Source organism: Barbatula barbatula (assembly GCF_947034865.1).
Source record: "Barbatula barbatula genome assembly, chromosome: 8".
Classification (NCBI taxonomy): Eukaryota; Metazoa; Chordata; class Actinopteri; order Cypriniformes; family Nemacheilidae; genus Barbatula; species Barbatula barbatula.
Window position 1 is genome coordinate 11,888,066 of NC_136771.1, and position 24,485 is coordinate 11,912,550.

The window sequence follows — 24,485 nt, forward strand, 5'->3', positions numbered from 1 at the left end:
CTGGTCAAGATGACTCGCAGTACCCATTATTGTCACATCACCACTCGGGTGTTGATTCTGATGTGTTCATGCCATCAACAGAGTTGCCAGGACAACTTGTCATTACTTGTATACTTCCATTGTTATTCCTTTATTTTTTGTAAACAAACAGATCATTACACATGCTAAATGGTTTTGTTGGTGTATTGAAAACAATAAAAGGCATATTTGGATTAGGTTAGCGACAGCTTTGATAAATAAGTCATATTTTGTATTGGAAACTATTTTTTAATCTCTATTCATGTTCCAAGCCCAAGAGATCATGAGGTACCAACCAGAGCTTTTAAGTCTTTAGTTATTTGCAGATTTTAGCTGTCAGGAGTTTAGTCATTTAAGGTCAGTGTGCCAGAAACACCGGTAAATAAAGAGATATCTTTATTGTTAGATATTAAGAGAGATGATTATTGTTATATTATTAAATGATTGCAGTTTTGTAAATAATAATTAATTATACATGTTTGAAGTTTTGCCTTAAGAGTCACAATGGTTACAAACTTCCTTTCAGTCCTACACTCGTGAGTGTTATTCATTGACCCAAAAAGAGAAAACACTAAATGAACTAAATTAAATATGAATTTGTCAGGTGAGAGTTTGCTTTCTCTGCTCAAAATATTGTTAATACAAAGGATATTCATACTTGGTATGCAAAGGCTTTAATTATGATTCTTGTCTTAGCAAGCACTGCTAAATAGAATCAAAATGATGATGGACATTTGCAAATCAATTGACATTTATTTTCATTTACTTTTTCAGAGAACAACAAAGACACTTTCCTCCAGAAAGTTATGGTGAAGGCGGAGCCTATGGAAGTGGATCCACCCCTTGAAAGAGCTCCACCCTCATCTCATATACTGGGCTTTAGCACTTCAGGGGCATGCGAGAAAAAGGAGCCAATGGCCAACCTCCCAGATTCTCTGCCCCGCCCCCAAAACGACCTCTTCTCCCAGGACATCTCAGTCAAAATGGCTTCTGAGCTGCTTTTTAAGCTGTCTGGTAAATCTATATTACAGAATAAATGAATTGTGGATATGCCTCAACAAGAGCATTCGACAAATGTCAGGTTGTCTCCGTCATCTTGTCTGATTGCTGCAGTGACACACTAGAGAGTGCAAGGATGTTTGTGGTGTTAAATGATGGCAGGATTGAGCTTTTCTTCCTAGAGCATTCAGAGGATTAGCCGAGACAAACCTGCCCCCCGCGCTCCTTGCTGCCAGCTACGGCTCTCTTTAAATGGCATGTAGCACCTCGAAAGCCACACACGAAAAAATCCAACCCCCACTCGCGCACACGCACAAACCTTTACGCACACCATTCGCACCGTCCCCCTCCCCATGGGAGTGGTGTGTAGCTGCACAGTGTGTATGTATAACCCCTCAACCCTCGACTCCCTCAGATTGTTCTCAAATATTCTGGCTCAAGCACACTCGGTTGCACACACTTCCCTTGTCTCTCTCTCTTTCTCTCTCTCTCCCTCTTGCTCCTGTGCAGCATCGTCATGGCAACGCAGAGAGCCCTTCCATCCTCTGTTGAGCCATGTGACCGAGAGGGTGTCAGGGAGAGGGAGCTTAGGAAGTACCACCCAGGGAGCAAGGTCATTACCAGACCACCAGAAGAGAGAAAGAACAGATAGACAGACTGACTGGATACTGTTCTCTTTTGCTATCTGTGAATCTGTAAATGTAATGCAGTTTGGCAAAATGTGGTAAACATCGAACCACTGCAGTTGTTGCCAGTTTTGGAAATTAACCTTTACATTAAGGGGCGATCATTTCTTCTGGAATTGAATTTTTTTTACATTTATGACAAAAATCTAACTCACATTGTGTTCTTCATTAATATGGAATCATATTGGTAGCAATATTCCATTTGAAATGCAATTCCCAAAATGACAATGCAGCTCCTGAGCTCGACAAAGACAAAAATTACTAAAGTGTTTCTAGAACTAGTAGCTACATCTCGTAGAGATTCCTCTGCCTTATCAGGCACGTGCCTACGCGTTTTCATCATGAACACATTCAGTATTTTGATTGATAATATCTTCACACAATCATTCAGAAATGGTCATTTTGTCAGACCACTCTTCAATAACTTCAGTTATCAAGTTACACTGCATTTGTACAGCACAAACGTGACCCATCCACGTGAAAAAACTCCCGTCTGTCGTCTGTACTGTCCTACTTTCGTGCTGGAGGCAGTGTAAGGGGAGAGATTATGCACAAATATACATATACAATGCCAAAGCGAAGATCTGCCCTTACGAAAATTAACCTTGCTTTCTTAGTCATACGCATGGTGCAGTTTGGGCTGTGACAGATCCACTGTAAATCGATTCCTTAAGTTACGGAACGTTGCACCACAAAAACAATTTCTGAATGATTATTTGAAGATATTGACTAAGACGACAACAAATACTGAATGTGTTGACGATGAAAACTTGTTTGTGCAGGCGATTTAATTATTTTATCATCTCTGCAGTCGTATGTGTTTCCAACATCTCAAGACAACGCACGTAACGAGCGATGCTGCCTTCACGCAATGATGCTGTATCGGGGAGGGGGCGTGGTCAGTTAAAAATGCAATTTCAAGTCCACATTGAATTTTGCAACAATCAATGCGCTGTGTGTCCGTGAAAATGCATTCCCAAATGTTCAGCCTCTTAATGTTAATAAATGAGGGAAAATAACATTATAATTTTCATTTTTCATCTTAAACATATATTGTATAATCAATCTGGAGAATGCATTTTGATTCCATTTACCAACTGAAAGAGTGTTAAAAAAATCTATTTAAATTACATATTAAAAATAAAGTAGGAACTGACAAATGTAATTTAGATTATTGAATTCTTATTTTCATTTTGCACATAAGTTACTTAAAATGTATATTTAAATACATAATTGCATCATCATTTTATTACTGCCATTTAGCGTATTGCATTTCAAATGAAAAATTGCTACCAATATGCTTCCATACATTAATGTCAAAGCAATGGCCTAATAGTATAAACCTGTATAGTATAACATATAGCAAATGTCTTGCAGCAAGTAAAAAAAAACTGAAACATTATGTTTCCTTCACCATTGTTTGGCATTTTTGCCATTCGGTGCCGTTTTCTGAGGCTGTAGTTCTTTTGAAAAACAAAAATGTAACCATATTTACATCTACTTCTTTATCAGATAGAATATATGGTCAAATCTTTGTCCAAGTTTTAACTAGACTTTGTTTTTTCTTTTTCAGAAAAAGTAAGTAAAGCTAATGAAAACAAAGACAATGCGTCATTCGGTATACACAGGTAGGTTAACCATCATGCACCTGTCGTGATCTTTTTATCAATTTAGCTGCATTTTTAGATCCTCAGACTGCTAAGTATAATAAAGATTCTGATTTTTAGCCCTTTCCTAGATGACCGCTTTAGACAATCACCTTTCACCGCACGCTCCAAGAGCTCTTCCCCAGCTGAAGCTGGCTCTTCAAGCAGGGTTTCCCAGCAAGGTAAGACCTCCTCTGCACCAACCAAAACCCCTTACACGCTCAATCCTACATAGCTCTATCCACACGATCCGCCTTTCTCATAAACTTACGCCCTTGCGCTCCCACCCAGCTTTGAGACCACTGGACTGGGCAGCTGGCACTCCCTGCCTCCCTCTACTGGCCCCTCTGGCAAAGGGTAATTAGTTTGCGCTAGCCTGGCCCGATTCCCTACACCAGTTAATGAAAAAATGATTGGGTTTTTCGTGTCCAGGGTGCGTGAAAGTTAATTCACTATGCAGTCAGACGTGCATTCGTTTTTTACACGCAGACACAAAGTGAACGTACACAAATCACAGAAGAATAGCCATGACCTTTGCCTACCGCTATATCTCTCTTTCACTCCTTCTTTCTTAGCCGTTTTCATTTCTACGTGTCTAACACCTCATAACCTGGTGTGGGAAGTAACTCCCACGCGTTAGTTAAGACAAAGCGTTCTTATTTATTATTTTTGCATTCAACAGCGCAATCGGCGGTCGAACAAAATGGTCTGAAATAGTTTTGTACGCATGCCAAAGATAGACTAAATCTGTGTTTGTTTGTTTGTTGCATCTAATTAGTGTGTCCATGGCTAATTTGATCATTCTTGTCGACAATCGTCTTTTGCTCATGGCTTTAAAAATGTCATGGTCTGCTTTTAATGTTTAATTTGATATTTTTCGCTTTATTGCATGTGCCGGTTAATGTAAGGGTTCATTGGCCGTGTGGCTTCTTTGTGCACGCGCGTGTAAGACTGCTCTTCTGTCGTGGCCTCTTGCCCTGAGTCAACTTCAGCTGCAATGCGGAGGCTGTGTCTCATCTTTCTATAATAACACTAATTAAACCATTAACCACTTCAAGGCATTGACGCACATGCTGTAGGATCCCAATTTAGCTTCATGACCTTGGCTTTTTTGCAGGGTCATGAACTTGTAACCCTAATATTTGACCCCAAACTTGGTGACTAACCTGCACACTTTTAAATAAGCTTGTAAAGTAGTTGAAGTTTTTTTAATTATTTACTTACGTCTGTGTCAGTGTAAATCTATATGATTTTCATTCTTCTGTGAAACGCAAGAGGACGTTTCCGAAGTTGTACTAGGTGCCAATTTCTTTGTACTCACAATTAAAGGGGGCTAAGGCTTTTTACTCTTTGAATACGATGCATGCTCTATATTTCTAAACATCAAAAGCAATACGAAAGCTTTGAGGTACAGTTTGAAATTTGTTTTTCAAAATCTTGACATTAGGATCGCTCTCTTTGGCGCAGTAGAAGAAAAAGTGTGACTTTAGTCCACAAAACAGTCCAAATTATTCATTCACAAATTGGTTTTAGGATTCACTTCGAATTCCTCACTAAATTATCCATGAAAAAGTGAATGAAAATGAATTAATGAGGAAAAGCTTACTTTAAGAAGTTCATGTGTTACCATCACTGATGGAGATAAACCTGAGGAGATACAAGTGAAAAAGGAGTCATAAGCATTTCTTAGGTATCCATTCTCCCAACGAGTTTGACTTTATGGGAAAGTGCCATCTTTTCCTGGCAGTCTCTAGACTCTGTGTCACACTAGAGCTGCCACTGTCACATGCCGCACTGCCACTTGGTGGGACGTGAGTCAGTCGCACAGGTTCATACGAGCGCTGTGACTCAGCGGAACCGTGGGCCTCGGGGTGACAAGGCTGATTCAGTGCCCTGTGTCTAAACTTACACGTAGATTGAAGCAGAGGGCAAAACACCCACTGTAGTTTTAATTAAAGCTCTTGTGCTGCGCAGGTCATTGCGGGGGACGGCTGGGAGATGGCACACACATGACACACTTATTTAATTATGTGGTTTAGCTATGCTAATTCATGCTGGTAGTGTGGCATTAGTAATCATGTTGATGCTTTAAGATTCAGATGTGGTTAATTTATTAGTTGATAGGAAGTTTGATGTAAACAAGTACTTAAAGGTGTCAAAGGTATGAGGATTCCGTAAGATGGGTCTAAAGACATCCCTTAAAGGGCTAGAAACCTCCCAAAAATGAAACTTCGGTCATCATTTACTTTACATAGAAGATATGGTGAAATGGAGATGCCTTTTGTTAATGCACTTTGGATGTTGAAGCCTCGGTTACGATTCACTTTCATTGTGTGAAAAAAGAGGCAATGAAAGAGAATAGTGACTGGTGATTGGCAGTTGCATAAACACAAGACAACATGCATGCAAGTAAATAAATGATGAAAGATTGTTTAAAGTGAATTTTATTTTGTCTGGGCCTTTTCCAAATTTTCATATAATATAAATCAAATGTACTATAGGGCATTTAATAAAAAGTGAAAATTAAAGCTATTTTATTCATTTAAGTGACTTGAAGACATTAAAAGGTTTAACGCAGATGGGGCACACGGTATATCACTCAGCACACTTCATTTCTCTACTTTTGTCAATACTGAATTATTGTGCCACATTTTCAGCTGTGAGCAATGCATCAGTGGTAAAATAAAGCAGACGAGTAAAACATCACTTATCCTTATGTCTTTTAAAATAATGATGGATTTTAGAACGTACTACAGGATTGATGATTCGCATTAGTTTTAACGGGTACTCCAGGACCGATAAAAGCCTTGGCATCTTTGTGCATAATAACAATGAAATTCACACCCTGACATTAGATTGCCCTTTAGATGTATATTTGCCTCAAAAGTATCTTTCATTCAAGATCACCGTGAGGAGCAATGGGGTACTTTTAGCATCAAAATTATGACATCTTGTCAGAAGACCCCTCCCATTGGGCCACTTTGAGACACTTCCCGTCTGGAATCTGGGTTTGGTGGCTGGCACATACAGAATGAGCATCCCAGTGAAAATGTCCTTCAGGTCCTGCGTCCAAGGCCAGTGCATCTGCTTTTTAATTGCAACCATTAAATCCTCTGTAATTCGCCAAAAAAATGTGTGTCTCCCCAACCACTTGATCCCCTCCTTTTCCTTCCAGTGCCCCCATCAATCCTGAGGCTACATTGCTTATGAAAGCATTTATAAAAAATGTGCCTATTTATGAGCAAACACAAAGTCCAAAGGGACGGACACACACCCACCGCACATCCAAAAAGCCCCTTGCATGTTTATTGAACGGATCAGAATGCCGTGGTAACTTTAAAAAGCCTGCATCTCTGAATACCTTGATATGATTAAAGAAAAAAAATGTCCATTGCAGTTTAAAAAGATAATGTTTTTTTAAAGCAGGCATACATGCTGCTTTACTGTTTAGGCTCGTGGAGGAACACCGCTTAACATTTGGCAACCTCGCTACCTCTGTCTGGCACAGAAGAATAATAGCCATGCGTTCATATTGCACCAGACATCCATTTGAAGGGGCGGTGTTGCATGATGACGGAATTTCTCATTGGTTTATATATTTATTTATCTATTCATTTATTTATCCCTCAAAGTCTCTCTCTCTCTCTCTCTCTCTCTCTCTCTCTCTCCTTTTTGAGTGAGAGAAGGCGTGGCGCTGCATTTTAATTTGAAACTGAGCCAACCACCTTCATCAGAAGGTTAATTCTGCCACTCGTGTGGCATGCTTTCTCTCTCTCTTTCTCTTTCTCTCTCTCTCTCTCTCTCTCTCTCTCGCTCTACTAATGAAAGGTGAAAAGGAGCACAGAGCCCAATGTCAAGATAAAAACACCTTGTTGGCTCCCTCATCTGGATGTACAGACTAGTCAACATAATATGTAACACAGTGACAGAACATGCCTGACCTCTTGCCAACCTTCATGTTGAATAGGACGAACTCGGTTGTACTTGTAATTGCTGTACGTCTGTCGAACAAGAGTGAAATATTACGATTTCAAAAAAAGTACCAAAGTAGGAGTAGCATGCACTTTGTAAACACGGGATGTCGGCAGTATGAAATTAGAAGAATTCTATAGATAGACAGTGGGTCGAAAAAGTGTTTGAATATTTAAGAAACACTTACTGAAAAAATGATTAGCATAACATTAAATGATCAAATATTAAACCGATTACATTTGCGATGTGTGAAAATGATGCTGGAGATTTTCTCAAAAACTAGTTTTGATATTTCTGCAATTGAAAGGATACTCCACTAAAAATGAAGATTTTGTCATCATTTACTCATCCGTATGTTGTTCCAAACCTGTATACATTGCTTTGTTCTGTTAACCAAAGGAAGATATTTGGAAAAATGTTAGCAACTGACAATCATCGACTACCATAGTAGGACAAATTATTGTATCATTTATTTTTGTTGTTAAACAGAAAATATGATATTTTGAAGAATTTAGGACATTTGACTTCTATTTTAATTTGACCTACTATGGTAGTCAATGCTGTACCAGATATGTCAGTTCAATACAGAATTTTCATTCTTGGGTGCCTTGGTCCACAAATAGTTTCCTTTTTTTAGATGATGTATGTAGTTTAGACCTGTCAAACATTTAATCACGATTAATCGCATCCAGAATAAAAGTTTGTGTATATAATTTACTGTGTATGGTGCATATTAGGTTTGCATTTATAAACACATATACATGATTTCAATTATTGAATTATCTAAATGTGTTTGTGTTTATAAATACAAAATGTATATGTACACTTTAGCCCAAACCACACAGACATTTCCATTGGATGTAAATGCACTCGCTGTGTAAGTCATATTTTAACATCAAACTTAGTTGAAAAGAAACCGATTGTAAAAGTTTAGGCAAAGGCCTAAGAGAGATCTTGTCTGCATGTTTCCTTGGCATTTTAGTATTTGATTAATTATGCTTTAGCATTCTGTTTTTGTTCTGCTTTGACTTTGTAGATACAGAGAAGGTGAATAGAGAGCCAGGTAATGGACTTGCCCAGTGGAGACTCAACGAACAACTCTTCCCTTGCCCTATATGTGGCAAAGTGTTTGGCCGCCAGCAGACCCTCTCCAGACACCTCTCCCTACACACAGGTGAGCTTGAAATGAATGACTGCTTAAGTGTCTCATACTACATTTGCACTTCCTTATTTGCACAAAAAGCACAACTTGTTGTTCCCAAAAACAGGCACCACCACTTACTGACAAATAAGATTTGGGAAATGATATTCTCATATGCACACACGTGTCCCATGGCGTTGTATATTGCTGTTGTGAGGGAAAGTAATGCCCTAGGTAAGTCAATAAGGTTCAATGGACTAGATTACCATTCCTTTAAAGAGATTAGACTACTGATTAGTCCTGGTGGGAAAAGTGCCCCAGTCATTACTAAGCTGTAAAGAAGACTCCCAGAGCGCTAAGCTCCCCTGGAGCACATCACCGTCATGACCAGCCCTACCTGATCGTGGAACAATCGCATCCCGCTGGTCCCCCACAAGCATCTATGATTGTTTGATCTTGGGCCATCTAAATACATTTCAGTCTGCACTACCAAACAAATAATATTACCTTTGGATTATGAGACTGTGCCTGAATGTGGGTGGATCAGGATTCTTTAAAACTGTACATATTTAAAAATGTATCATTTATATTAGCCAAGCTAATAATTGATCTAATGTAATAATTCAATGCTTGTTAAGCTACTTGTTCTGTAGTACTTGTTAAAATGATTAGAAAACATGACCAACTCTGCACCAAGGATATCATTACAGATCTTTGGTATTTTTATTAAATGTTGTAAGTATCCTTGTAAGCCAATGGTGATTCAGGCATCATGCTCTACATTACACATTGCTTACCAGTGTTTCGTTATAGAGAAAGGGGAGCTGGGACCATCATGTTTCTTACTGCTTTATAAATGCTCATTTGTTTATTTCTGCAGAAGAGAGGAAATACAAGTGTCACTTGTGTCCGTACGCGGCCAAGTGCCGTGCCAACCTCAACCAGCACCTCACCATCCACTCCGTCAAACTGGTGAACACAGACGCCGAGCACATCGTTACTGCTGTTACCCACGAAGGCCCAGAGCTCAAAAACTGCCCTTACTTCTATAGCTGCCATGTCTGTGGCTTTCAGACGGAGTTTAATGCTCAGTTTGTCAGTCACATGTCTCTCCATGTAGACAAAGAGCAGTGGATGTTCTCACTCTGCTGTAACACCTGTGAGTATGTGGGTGTGGACGAAGCCGAGATGAAAGCTCACATCAGTGCAGGCCACGCAGGTAAGATCTCACCCATATACCAGTATGTTCACTAGGGGTGTAACGGTTTAAATTACTCACGGTTCGGTTTGTGCCACGGTTTTAAGGCCACGGTTTCGGTTCGGTTTGTGCTATGTTCAGAGAAAAGGGACTACTGACAAATACAAAATAAGATAAAATATCAAGCTACAAGTAACAGAACCAATAAAACAACAGAGCAAAGCAGAAAATTAAATAAGATGCTGTATATATACCTTTTATGGTATAGAAATGGATTAAAGTGATCAAATACAACATAACATTGCATATGTGCAAATTAAATAAAGATGAATCATAACTGAAGATACAGAAGCTATTGAGTCACAAGCAGTGAGCGATTTCCTTGACTTCTAACAAACAGCAGGAATATGCTGCTGCTGCTTTAAGAGGAACGCAACCTTCCAGTACACAGATACTGTACACATGCGTTGTTTTTCGTCTGTTTCTTCCATTTACTTAAGAAATAACCCACCATGTTTTTAGGATACTCAACAAGAGGGGCATGTCGACCTACTTAATGTGTGAATTTGTCCATTTAAGCGCAAGACTTCAAAAACAAGCGCCATGTCTGAGACTTTCCTTGTGTGCGCTTCGGATCTCCTCACAGCGCACAAGCGAGTTTTCTTGTGCATAATCTTGCACTTAAATGTTGAAATTTGCAAGGCATGAATGAGTTTGGTTTAAACAGCAAAATGCGCTGTTCAGGGCTCACCTGCACTCGTGCGCTCACAACAGTCGGGTGATAAAAGAATAAATGACTAGTCATATTACAGCACACGTCAATCCTACATTACATTATACATTAGCTGAACTTTGTCAGTCTGTTTAATGCATTATAATTTTTAACAAACAATATTATAAATGCTTCCTAAGATTTAAAATAAACCGTGGTCCAAGCGCGTGGAGAACCGTTCGGTTATATTTTTTAGCGAGAACCGTTACACCACTTATGTTCACCAATATACTTTGTCATAAGATGCTGGTTGGTTGCCTTCTCAGCCAGACTTTATTTCACAGACTATGTAAGTCTACGAGCTGAACAAACGCCATTCTACTATGCTGGTCTTTCTTCCAGCGTACCTAACATACCAGTCTGATGTCATTTTATATGTACCGACTTGGTCTGTATAATACTTGCACTTCCCTTTGAATTTTAAAGTGCAGCTGCTGAAGCTTCAACAAGCAATGACCCGAACGCCTGGAGTCACTTTGAGGATTCATAAAACAGCCGGTTTTCTAATTTATATTTGTTCTGTTTTGCCATCCCGATAACAAGATTACCGTCTTTCAGCATCAATAACCTCAAAATTTGTTTGTCACCTTGCAAGGTGTAGCTGGAACTTCGACAGATGTGAGCTTGAGATAAGTTCGTAACAATGTCGCGGTAGATGGGGAGAGTGTTTCTGCTGGCATTTATCGGTATAGGTAACTGCACAAGCGGGTATTTATTGACAGACAGAGAGCGATGGTATAAATTAGATAAGAAATTTTGCTCAGCTGTCAAGACGGGGACAGGCAAACACAATGGCCACACCATATCAGCTACTCAGACTTTAAAGGTTATGTTATTGTTTAATTTTAAATTCGTTTTTTGCAACTTGCAAGTCCGTTTTTTGAGTGTAGAAACCCCACTTTTGGTGGTACATCCATTTAAAGGTCCAGGGTATGAAATGCAGTGGCATCTACTGGTAAGGTTGTTAATTGCAACCAACAGCTCACTCCACCCCTCCCTTTCGAAGCACTACAGACTGACATAGCACTAAGATGTAGTCAAGTTTTCGCTTCTTTGCTGAAGGAAATAATATATTTATGAAACAAGCTCTGTAGAGCAGTTTTCTGTTTAGGGCTATTGTAGAATTCCATGGTGAATTCCAGGCAAGGGGACTTTATATAGATAGAAATAGCTCATACAAACAATGCTTCATTATGTAATGTCTTCATACACCTCTGTATATGGCTTTGCTGTAAATAGATCCTCCAAAAAATACAAACTAGACCTTTAACTTCTGGCTGAAGCAGAGTGGGATTTCGGAGTGGGATTACATGTTCATCCAACGAGTGGTATATGTGTTGGGAACTGATTGAGTGTGTATTAATATTGAACTGCAAGGAAACTGAAAAATCGATAGCCGTAGTCCCCGAAAACTAAGCAAGCCCTACACAACTACATCTGCCGTGCGCCACTTGTGTTCTGACTAAGACCTGTGACCCCTTTCCTCAAGACACTGAGCTCTCAGAGTGACAGCAAAAGAACAAGTTGGTTTGTCAACCGCGATTTAGCGCCCTGCCAAAGACACCCCTAGCTACAGATTGGTTGCCCTTAGGTCAGCGCCTACCAGCTTGCTCTTCTTTGTCTTCTGCTAGGGAAGCTGCGACCGTCACCGAGGGGCGCCTGCTTGGCAGCTGTTGTTTCCATCAGAAATGGTTTGCGGTGTACTGCAGGTGTACTTCGGCTAAACCCGAACACAAATTCATCCTTATATGTAGGGCAACATCCGCCACCCATAGGAGCCTAATAGATGGCTTGCAGTTCACTGTCGAAGAAAAAGTCGTTTCCCTGAAACGGAGTTCACGAGTCGCATAGCGCATCTGTATTCAAAGATGTCATTGCAGCTGACAAAAGATTAAACATGACTGCCTACTCTGTATTCCGCGCGCATGCTTTGAAAGGAACGGAAGTCTAAACGTGAGCAAAGCGTGCACGTGAGCTGGCACCGGCCATTTCGCAAGCTCCTGGAGACCTAGGGGAGAGCCATGGCCTGAGATTCTCCCGCCATCTTAGCTGTGGCAGCCTGACCTAGGCAGCCCCCTCCCCTGCCACTCTCAGGAACAGTGTAGATCAATAAGAGCGCAGGCTCGAGTGTTCTGGCTGCTTGGATACAGAAGTCAGGTTAAACCCACAAGAGTGCCTCTTAGGAAAGAGAGCCCACCTCCCGACTTTTATGGCTTAATACCACACCGCTCTAGGCATACATATTCCAGTCTAGCTAACTGGGTGGATTTCGATCAATCCCAGGATTTTTCTGCCTTTTGCTGCACTCATTACCGAATTCGTTATCAAACCTTCAGTGTTGAAAGATGCTCCTATCCAATTCTCGGCTGGCTTAAGCTAAGCCTGAGTCTTTGATATCGTCATGTCATTCAAATACGTGGTTTATCTTTTATTCGGGAAGTGACCCTCGTTCTATTCTTTTCACACACATAGGTCTCAATTCCAGAAGCCCTCTCAGTGAGACCAAGAGCACTTCCTCCTCTTTGTCGGCTCTCAGTGACTCCCTCAACAGCTCTGAGGGTGGGGATGTTGCCCAAGGTAACGAAGAATTGAAAAGCCTTTTGGCTCCGCCTTCTACTGCAGGCAGCCAATCAAGCTCAGGCACAGGAACAGATGAAAAGGCAGAGAAAGGTAAGGCCCACTTTTATGGGTAATAAATTGAACTTTTAAATTATAACCTAGTAAAGGTGCATTAAGTAAGAATTCATGACCAGCTGGATATTATTTACTTTATCTTTGTAACACGTCATTGAACATTTCATCATCTTAAATAGAACTGTTGCACCTATGAGTTTGCAATTATTTAAAAAAAAATGGTTCTTTTTCAGTGCATAAGATCATGATATTAGGAGTTTAACGACATGTTGATTCTTTCTTTCTGACCCGACCCTGAAGGTTTTGAATGCGTTTTCTGCAACTTTGTGTGTAAAACTCGGGCCATGTACGAGCGGCACCTACAGATCCACCTGATAACGCGCATGTTCGAGTGCGACATCTGCCACAAGTTCATGAAGACACCCGAGCAGCTCCTGGAGCACAAGAAGTGCCACACTGTCCCCGCTGGAGGACTCAAGTAAGGAAAGCAAGTACAGCACGTGCCCCCACCCCCTGGTACCTCACGAAACCCCACCCTTACTTAGCTTAAGTTTCCGCCCCTGATGCCTGACAAAACCCTGGCCCCACCTTACCTCAGTCCCCATCCCGTTACCTCACAAAACCCCACCTTACATCAGTCCCCATCCGTTACCTCACAAAACCCCACCTTACCTCAATCCCATCCCGTTACCTCACAAAGCCCAACTTACCTCAGTCCTCATCCCCTCAGTCATTCCCGGTTTAGTCCGTCTCTGCAGAGTCACACAGAAGCATGTTATACGCATAGAAAGTTCCTGAAAGTGTCGAAAACAAATGACGGGGTCAACAATTAAAGATTATTGGATCCGGTCTGGCTGGCAATATTTTCACTGCTTAAACGGTACTAAATACAATGCTTAATACTGTAAATTTATTAGGCTTTGTTTAGACTGTCACCCAAAATCAGATTTTTATGCATATCCATTGGAATCTAATTTAAATGATTGATTGTCCACACTGTGTATAGCAACTGTTCAGGTCCAATTTGAGTGTCCCATTGTGCTTTCTCGTTTTTTGCAATATGTGATTTGGTTTCTATGGCAATAGCGTTGCATTGACAGGGAGTGTTAAACTTCATGTGTCGGTGTATGACATCGCAGTACCGTAAGAACGATTCCACAGCACACTGCTCTTGTGTTGCTCTTGCAGTATGGTCATATGTCATACGCTGATCAGTCAGAGCAGCCCTGTGTAGAGTTGAACGCAGTCAATTTTTCTTACAATATGGTGACGTGTAGCCGCTGTGCTGTATTACTTTGAGTAAAGAGGTTTGTATACGCGGCTTTATCCAGTGCTCCAGTCTCCTCCAGCAGACAGACAACAACACAGCAACCTTGTATCTGAGATGTCTGATGTTTTAACGTGGTGTTTCACTTGGCGTGAGAACATAACGTAAACTAAAAGCTACTCATTTCCGATCGGAGCGTTCAGACTGAAACGGAACTGAAAGGATTTCAAACCACATATGAATGTAGATGGAAACAGATTTGTAAAATTCGGATTTCATGCGATTTTTTGCTGTTCACACTTGCTAAATTCAATCGGATTTGCACAAAAATTTTATTTGAACTGACAGTCTGATCGTAGTCTAAGACAACCACCCAATGAAAGCTTTGTGCCACAGCTGACTTGCACTATTACCATAATAATCTTTTTGTTTCTGTAATGGTTAATCCACCAGTTTGTGTAAACTCTTTAGTCACAATTGTATTTCTAATACTGAAATATGATTGTAGTTATCATTTCATTTCTTTATTTGCTGTTTTACAAGCAAAGCTGAAAAGAAATAGTAAAGCAATTGATTTTTTTCATTCGGATTGCCAATTGCAGTTATTTACTTGCAGTGCTTACTGAAAAAATACGTTTTAATGGTTAAATGATTAAATTTGGACTTCTGAGAGAAGATTCTGGCTATTAAACATGAATAAAGACTATTTAGTTGTTTCATTTTGTTATTTGCCTAATGGACGACAAAACCTTTTTAGTTTTAAACACGTTTCTGCCACTTTGCAGCTGACAGAGGCAAATTCTAGACGAAAAAGCACCTAAATCACAGGCACTTTCAGGAACCAGCCCCCTCCCTTTCAGTCTGTGGTAGACATTACTGCAAAAGGTCTGGTCCTGCATGCGAAAATATAGCTGAAGAAATCACAACAAGCCAGTCAGTGTTCGTCCATCTGTTGAGCAGCTCCAAGACTGCCAAGACCATTAGGCTACAGTTCACACTGTTCTTTCTCAGCCTGTCATAACCGCCACCACAGTTACAACAACACATTTAGACATCATGAATAACCATCTCAAGGCAAATAGACACCCTATTACCAAGCACTTACAAGACATACTGACTCCCCATCCCCTCCAAAACTCGATATCTTTCGTTTTCTCAAACTGAACGAGTACAAAGTCTGGTCTTTTTCTATATTTTCTGTTGTATTTGTCTAGTTGTTTGACATACATAATTCATGTCTAAAGGTCATGTATTTCAGATTTCATTGCTTCATCTTGTCATTTATGGCTATGCTTTTCCATGCTAGACACATTTGGCAGCTTATAGTTATCACTCATTAGAGCGCTTAGCCATTACAAGCCACAAGTAAAGAGGGACAAAGATATTCTAGATTAGTATAAATCTGGAGGGATAGACATTGTCTTATTTAGATATTTCCCTAAAAGTTTCAAACTGCATAGTGACTTAAAATACAAAATGCTTTTACTCACAATCTGTTACCTTTAAATCACAATGTCATCAAGTGAATCAGCATCTAATATAAAAGTATATTATTCTCTTTCATTTGTCATCTTCAGACCAACAAAAATATAAAAAATATAATTTTGTTGCATATATTTAGGCACAAAGTGCATCTTGGTCAGTATCTTGGACGGTGGACGTATTTGCTGTAAATTCGTATATATTGAATGTGTATTAGTTCAGTGACTCTAAGGTTTACGTTTGTGTGTGGTCGGCATTAATATAACACTATATGTACAGCAGCTGACTTCTTACAAATCACTGCATGTTTTTTTTTTTCACAGACTCTTTCTCTCGCAGCAGGATTCCAGTAGGCTGAACTAATGTCTGCTTATGAATAATCCGTAAGGTGTCACAGTTTGGTACTAAGAGTCATTATTTTAGACATCTAGTCTTGGGGGAGTCTGACAGTTTTATACAATTAACATAATTACATTTTTTATGTTTAAAGATAAGAATGTGGAATGCAAATATAGAGAATTACAAAGAATTTGATCAAGAGCAGCAACGATGGATCCATCTCAATGGAAAACGTCATAGCTCAGAGGTTGCTCTTTCATATCACTCCTAAAGACTTTGGAGTAACATAACGAAGCTCAGCCCTGCGTTGTTTTACTTTTACTTTAAAACGATCTAGCTTACATGGCATTCAAAATGTATTCTCGGCTCTTAGTCAAACCCCAGAGTCGTTGCACAATACAAATTCAAGTATGAATGCAAGCAGAATAAACTACGTACGATCCAAGTACTGACCAAATACATTTGGAGCTCACTGTAAATACTGTAGATGAACCATTGTTAGTGAAAAGTTTGCTATATTATAGCTGCCCAGCTGCTTTTGTAGTCAGGGTGAGAGAGTATGACAGTGCTCTAGTTCAGTGTTGAGGTAGAGAGGCGCCCTTCACAGTGTGCTTTCTGAGGTCATTCTGTTCTGCAGGGTTTGTGAAGCGCTTTGGGGCCCTGAGCAGATGAAAGGTGCTATTTAAATGTAAGTGCCACTCATTTATTCATTTACCTTCATCTGATTCCCGTTCCAACCTGTACGAAACCACACTACCATACACACACTCACATTGTCATGCACCCTTTCACATGTATCAGAGCACACACAGACTGTAGCTTTTAGTCACAACAGAGGGTAAGACACAGTAAATGCATCTGTCATCCTTCCCTATGTCCATTCTGTGTGTTCTTCATCTCATTACAGAGAACAGTGTGTGTGTTCTTGTTTGTGAGGCGCATTATTAAATGTCTCCCACCTCTGTGTCCTACACCCTGCTCCTCCTGTTCCTTTGACCAGGTGCCCTCTCTGCATCTACTCCACCAACAGGCCAGCCGCTATGGAGGGCCACCTGAAGACGCACTACAAGATGGAGTACCGCTGCCGTATCTGCCAAGCCGTGTGGGCCAATCAGGCAGAGCTGGAAAGGCACACGCGCGCTCACCGCCTGGGAAACCACTACAAGTGCGAGCAGTGCGGCTATCTCTCCAAAACGGCCAACAAGCTCATCGAGCATGTGCGTGTGCACACCGGCGAGCGGCCTTTCCACTGCGACCGCTGCAGCTACAGCTGCAAACGCAAGGACAATCTCAACCTCCACAAACGGCTCAAACACGCGCCGAGACAGACCTTCGGCTGCGGCCAGTGCCCGTTCACCACCACCCACCCGTTCGTCTACAGCCGACATGTTAAAAAGCACCAGGGCGGAGAGGGAAGCGCGGAGGAAGGCGAGGGCCAGCCAGGTACGCCGCGCCCGGGCTATTCTGAGAGGGGTGGGAGCAGCTGCGAGAGCGTGGACAGCGGGACCACTAGCCCGCTGATGATCCTGTCCGCCTCTCAAGCCTTGCAGTCTGTCGCCCTCTCCATCACCAGCAAGCAGCAAGACGGCACACCAAGCCCACGCTACCTCTCGGCCAACGGCACTTTCTCCACGCTGGCGGCTCGCTACTTCGAGCAGTACAGGAACTGTGACCTGGCTCATCTCATCCCCCTCACCACTCTCTTCACCGCCCGACGCTTCACATTCCACAGCCCCTCCCCTTCAAACTCATCACCTCCCTTCTCCAGATTCCGGTCCGACTCATCCACGCAGTCCCAGCCTTCTCCCACATCGCTTAAACACTCCTTCCTGGCATACCTGGGACTGACAGAGAGAGCTAAGACCATTTGACCACGTTTGACTTTTGCAGTTAACCTTCCCTTTCCCTCATATAGTAAATCACAGACACCACTAACTGTTCCATAGGCGGGCTGAATTGCTGCCCTAAAAGGTAGAAATGATAGTAAGACATTCATTTATCAGTGGAAAAGCTATACATCCTCCAGGCATTTCTATCAGACCTTATTTTGTTTTTTTTTGTTCTATCGATACAAACATTGCTCTTTTTTAAGAGGTCTTATAACAATTGTGAATGACCCAGAATCTAAATAATAGCGCTTATTGAAGTTTTGTATTGGTTTTGATGGGAGAAAGCAAACAACAAACATATAAGCTTGCAAGCGATAAGCTTTTCTTTTGTATGCAGCATGTTCGCTATGTGTTGCAATTGCTTTTCGAAGTCATATTAGGGGCTCGGTATGAAATATATACAGTATGGCACGACAAAACCATCAAGTCTCGTTCCAAGGCTAAGCATCAGACCACGCACTTGTTAATTTATCAAACTGTACATAGTTTTGTAGTCTTTCTTTTCTCCTTCCCCAACGCCTGTTGGCATTGGCTGGTTTTGCCGAATGGTGAAACCATTGGTAGAACATTGACCTTGCCTCAAAAACAAGCATACGGCCCTTTACGAAACCTAGGGGGCACAGCTGATGGCATTTCTCAATAATAGCCATTTGGGGCATGCTAATGGCAAAAGCAATCATTACCACTTCTGTAGTGGCCGTCAGCCCATTATGCAGCCTCGAACCCTTCACCGTCCTCGTCGTACTTTTGGTCACCACAGATTGTGCCAAAGCTATCCAAGGTGAGATAGCCATCTCCCGTAGGCATGAGATGAGTGACCAGTCAAGTGCCCCGTGCATATGTATCGTATGTAATCGCACTTGTATGTTTAACAAGATGGTGACAGAAGAATGGGTTTCCCCCAAAACCTGTCACAAAGGCCGATTCAATGGTGCTTTTTGGAGCTTTTTTGTAATTTTGTGTGTAAAAAAACTGTTCCAAAATGACTTGAATGAATGTACTTTTTGTTGGTTAATGTTAAAGTGATACAGAGGTATATAGCTGGGCTGCGGCGAGAGAGAACATGGAAAAACTTTGGTATCCCGGTGGCCTTCTGTGTCTTAAACATTTTGTTCTGTTATTTTTATTATTATTTTGAAAGAGCCTTTGAAATGTAAAATACAAATATATATAGAAAATATATATCCTGTACTAACAAGCTATTATGAGAACCCCATTGGAAAATGGCTTTCAAGTGCAATGTGGAGGCAGCCATTATTAGAGAAGGAATTGTGGAAGCATGGCTTTCCATAAGCGGGCAAACATGGTACCATATATCTATTTTCCCCTTTTGATTTCTTTTTTTTTGTTTTACTTGCACTTAATATTTTAAAATGTTTCAAACAATAGCACTTAAACCCAATATAAAATGTTCTCGATGCCAATTCAACCATTTCATCAGACAACCTTAATGTTACGTTTTTTTAGCAGTGTCTGCCACGGTAGTTGAAAAAATGAATTCAAAACCTCTTCCTGTAGATATTTGCCAAACAGCAGTGATTGACTGCCCTGTTAAGATGGATAGCGTGATGTTTAATTCAGATAGCTGAGGTCAAACCCCCTCCTGGGCACCAAAGTGCCAGGCTAAATTTTAACAGCAATTTTGCACAGTGCTGTAAAAGTTGCACTTTTTAAACAAAGTATCAGAACGCATATATTTAATGCACTAAGAGGCTGTATTGTCCATAATGTGGGCAAGCTTGGAATAAAAACTATCCCCTAAGAAATCTACTTTCAAAGACTAGTCCGAAACACATGAGCAGTAACAAATTGATGTTAGCTTAGCACTTTTGCATAGTTACTAGCTAGACGGATATATTTTAAGAATATAAGAAACATTGTTACTTAGTAAGTGCAAAATGAGTAACATAGCATGTGTGTGGTATAGACCGGTGGTTCTCAACCTTCTGAATTAAAAGGCCCACAGCTTGAAATAATCCGAACATTTTCATTATAAAAATAACCAACCACTAAGTATAAATCTTGACTTTAAGTTGTTTAAGCTTATTTAAATGCTTGTTTTGTCTTACTTTAAATAATGAGGTCGACTTCAGGCATGAAAGTTGAGTAATACTGGTCTAGACTAGAGGCCAAATATCAGCCATTATGAGTCTATGGCTAGTCTAGATTATTATCTATCGATTCACCATGTCATGAAAAACATGCAAAGCTCAAGGATTTGGATAAGTCAATTCCTAAAAGACTGTTTGTTGAAGAGAAATGTTTTAAACGAAAATGTGGATTAAACAAAACAGAATCCAGTCAATAATTTGAACTCAACTGAATCATATGCACTCTGTGCTTTTCAACCTCATTCATCAGTTCAAAACATTGCCCATTTCTTTTCAAAAGTATACAGCATCAATTGTGAAGATCAACCTTGACCTGCCAAAAGATCTTTCTTGGCAAAAATTCCTTGAAAAGCTCTACACCCGTATCTTGCCCAGTGAGAGAATTTGAATGACAATATTTTCATTTAAGGCCAGTTTATAAATGAAACGCAGGTTAGAAGTAGAGCCATAAAAGATGAGTTACAGTTTCCTTGCTCTACATGATATCCTTGTTTTATATGTTTTGCTATCACCATAACGTTTCGTTTTCTTCATGTAAATGCCCAGCATGCGTTCTAGTGCTCTTTTGTATTTTGAGTGGAGCTTCTATGCTTGTTAATAAAGCTCCTGCCCGTTATCTTTTACGCTGTAGTGCCACTGGAGGAAAGGAGTGGCCGAGAGCCTGAGATGAAGTAAAACTGATTCTCAGGACCCATTTTGATAGAATGAATGCAAATGGAATGTCCAATGGGCAACATGCTTCTGTCCGTCTGCCTTGGAACACCATGTTGTCATCATGTTAAAAAACATGGCTGCTGCTCGATCAAGCTCAGTTTTGTGGGCAGGAGGAGCGTGACAGAGACCGCTCTCTGTTCCAATACCAGTATTTATAAATACTTGGCGTTCTGTTTGCCTAATTGCAAAAAGCAGTGTTTTTTGTTTTAGCATCATTGCGTCACACAGGATTGACTACCTTTTTTAGCACTTCAAAAGATGCATGAAATTGCTCTTGATTGTTAGTTTGTAGCACTTACATTACTTTGGTCGGAAAAAAAAGACCAACTCGTTTTGCATTTAGCTTTGCGGGTTCCTCTGCACAATCTGTTTGCTTTATCTCTTGCTGTACTCTACGACTCAATAAGGCTCAAGTATCATTTCGTTTCGTTTCTTATTTGGCACCCAGTAAACTTGTTATGTGCTGTATAAAGCTTTTTTATTACTTTATTCTTAAGGCTGTACAGGGTTGTTTGTGACAATAACTGGTAATTAGATCATTTGTACTTTTTATTATGTTTTGTATTTAGTTTTTCTTGGTTTCGCATTTCTTTTTGTTCAAATTGCCAGTTCTTAATGTAACAGGATTTGAAAGTAAAGCTTACATCACATATTACCTTAATGGTCTTGTTGTCCATTTTATCAGTGCATGTTTTTCTTTGATGTCTTTAACTTGTATAACCTGCATTTGTTTTATTTAGGAGAAGAACTATGCTGCCCTTGTTTAAATTTAATAATTTCAGTTGTGCATTTCAAAAAATATTGAACCCCTTACTGGTCCACACAATCTCAACCCTTCAGAATTGTTTTGGAAAAGCCAGGAATCACATTTTAGCCCCAAATCCTCCCTGATTTTAAGATGACAGCAAGAGTCATGAGTCTAAGTCTACTTTGGCATTCAAACAAGAAATGTGCCTTAAAAAGAGAAGCTCATACACACCTCAGCTTTGCCTTCAGCAGTCCCATGAGTGCTGGTGCGCTCCGTCCAAGCCAAAGGTTGGTCCTGCCTAATGAAAACAGATGAAGCAGAGATAAAGTGTTTGCTGACATTAAGGGCTCCATTCATCACTGTTAGCCCTGGAGCTATGGAGCACCTTGGACAGGATCACTCCCTCTCAGGCTGGCTTCATAATGCCGTTGGAGGCAGGCGGTCTGTGTAGATTCCCTCCCCTGCATTCACATGTACAGCATGAGATTTGATTCATTATTTATAAGTCTCTCCCATGAGGTTCATCTAAGGGTTTGAGTTTATTTTGTTGAATGGATAGAGGCAATTTTGAAAGCTTGATCTGAAAACATCTGCATATGATAAACAGTATATGGATGTTTGATAATTAGGTTGAGGGTTTCGGGTCACTTCTTTATTTTTGTTAATTAGTTGCAGCACTTTTTTAAATTATGAAAAATATTTCCAAACTCTTTATTGGTAGTATACATACCATGTCATGGTATTGATTTATTAAAGCGTGGGTGTGATGCTAATGACATTCTATACAATGCAATGATTTTATTCACAGAAGTTTTGGAGACACTGATATGTTATATGATATGTTAGTATAAAATTGTACTTGCAATTCCATGCAATTGTCAACCTTATGATGAAAAATATTTTTTTTTACCAAAGGTTTACACCATACTGTCAATATTAATACCCATGAGTTTTTCTTAAAGCATGGTTTTTCATAGTCAAGCAAGTGAATATATTCCTTATAAACGTACAAAAACGAAACTATTTTGTTCTATAAGGAGTAATCCCTTCTCCATTTGGTATTACCGCTTCTGGTTTGTACATATTAATTCACAGAAATGTGACCCTGGATCACAAAATCAGTCTTAAGTAGCACGGGAACCTTTTTAGTAAAATCCAAAAATACATTGTGTGGGTCAAAATTATAGATTTTTCTTTTATGCCAAAAATCATTAGGATATTAAGTGAAGATCATGTTCCATAAAGATATTTTGTACATTTTTAACCCAAAATATATAAAAACTTTATTTTTGTGAGTGGATGGCCTGCTACAGTGCCTCGGATTAACAACTTCAAAGGGTATTTTCTCAATATTTAGATTTTTTGCACCCTTTACTTCCAGAGTTTTACACTCTTGTATCTCCACCAGATATTGTCCCATCTTAACAACCCATATATCAATAAAAAGCTTAACTATACAGCTTTCAGTTGATGTAAAAATCTCAATTTCGAAAAAATTTACCCATAAGACTGTTTTGTTGTCCAGGGTCACAAATATGTTTTCAAGTGTATTTTAAGTTTTGACCGAAAATGTCACACCCGTTACGCTGGAGTTGCCCAAATGTATTACAGAGATAAAGTTTTACAAATCTAAGTGGGGCACAAGCCTTACACAACTTTGTTGTATTTAATGCACGAGCAATTAAAGACAACCCAGTCTAAAACAAGTATACCCTTGTTGTATGAAAAGCATTTTCTCTTAACAGTCAGAAGACAAAAAGCTACTCCAACTGAAGATTCACCTGTATATACAAAGGTGTAAGTACTATGACCTAAACATGTTTCTTTTTTACGTGCACTGATATGCTATGATTTTCCGGCATCCCTGCGCTGAAAACACCGTACAGGCAACATCAAACATTTGCTCACATGTAAATGAGCCAGGAAAGGACAGGTGACTGTATTAACATGAACGTCGAGCCGAGGTCCGATGCATGTGTCTGGAGGATGTCGTCTTCAGAGATTTCAGTCCTCAGGAAGACAGCCGCAATGCTGGAGCTTTGTGCCGCTAGATTGGCTCTGGTTTTAATGAATCCTCTCCATGTTCTGTCGCATCTTAATTAACATCAAAGCAGGGCTGGAGGCAGGGCGGCGAGAGCCTCTGCTCAGCTTGACCTCTGCTGGAAAGGGAAAGTTGATTAAGTGGATCTCTAGGGTGATGAGGTCACACACTGCATCTCTCTGCCAGATACTGGCTAATTTAGTCATATAGACGCTCAGCTAAATCAATCATTTTATTTTCAGGCTGTATCCATGTCTCTCGATGAGCCGAGTTGGTAAAAAAGCAACACGTGACCAAATGTAAGCAGAGTTGTATAATACTCTCGAATAACTGCGTAATAGGGTCAAGGATTAATATCTTTCAAATGTACCGTTGGAACAGCAGATGTATCTAGTTTGGAACACAAGAGGGTTTTTTTCTCAACTCGGCTTCGCTTGGAGCCGGTCTATGCTGAGGCGACCTCTTGACACAGGCGTGTGAAAGTTTGCAGCAGGCAATCGATAGGCTGTTGGCTTTTTTGTTTGTAGGTTCAAGCCGGCCTTGGCTTTATTACAGCCGGGTTCGAGTCACGAGGGAGTCACAGACTTTGGATGCTGCAAAAGTCTGAGTGAGAGGAGCTCCCTCCTGTTTGCCAAAAGTATAATCCCACTGTGACCTCACAGAACCCTGCCTCTAGAGGAAAAGCTGCTTAGAGGAGTGCCTGTCTACAGGAAGACCCCCTTCCTCCGCCTCTCTTTATCTTCCTCGATTCCACTGCCTCACTCTTTCTCTCTCACCTCTTCTACCTTCTCTCCCCGAGTTGTTTCAGCTTCAGTATTTCCCAGGCTC

General features: G+C 40.4%; 1 protein-coding gene across 3 annotated transcripts in view; it reads left to right on the top strand.

Moving 5' to 3' along the window:
• znf827 (zinc finger protein 827) overlaps positions 1 to 21,810 on the top strand; it is a 68,254-nt gene extending 46,444 nt beyond the window's left edge. The window contains exons 6-14 of one of the 3 annotated variants that reach the window (XM_079461884.1): positions 793 to 1,032; positions 3,277 to 3,331; positions 3,431 to 3,531; positions 8,358 to 8,495; positions 9,343 to 9,681; positions 12,905 to 13,102; positions 13,367 to 13,544; positions 16,792 to 16,842; positions 17,185 to 17,320. In XM_079461884.1, the coding sequence (XP_079318010.1) occupies positions 793 to 1,032; positions 3,277 to 3,331; positions 3,431 to 3,531; positions 8,358 to 8,495; positions 9,343 to 9,681; positions 12,905 to 13,102; positions 13,367 to 13,544; positions 16,792 to 16,840 (1,298 nt within the window). In that variant the 3' untranslated portion in view covers positions 16,841 to 16,842; positions 17,185 to 17,320. Of the gene's footprint in view, positions 1 to 792; positions 1,033 to 3,276; positions 3,332 to 3,430; positions 3,532 to 8,357; positions 8,496 to 9,342; positions 9,682 to 12,904; positions 13,103 to 13,366; positions 13,545 to 16,791; positions 16,843 to 17,154 lie in introns of all 3 variants that reach the window. The other 2 variants (XM_079461883.1, XM_079461882.1) reach the window with 2 other exon arrangements.
• The last annotated feature ends 2,675 nt before the right edge of the window (positions 21,811 to 24,485 follow it).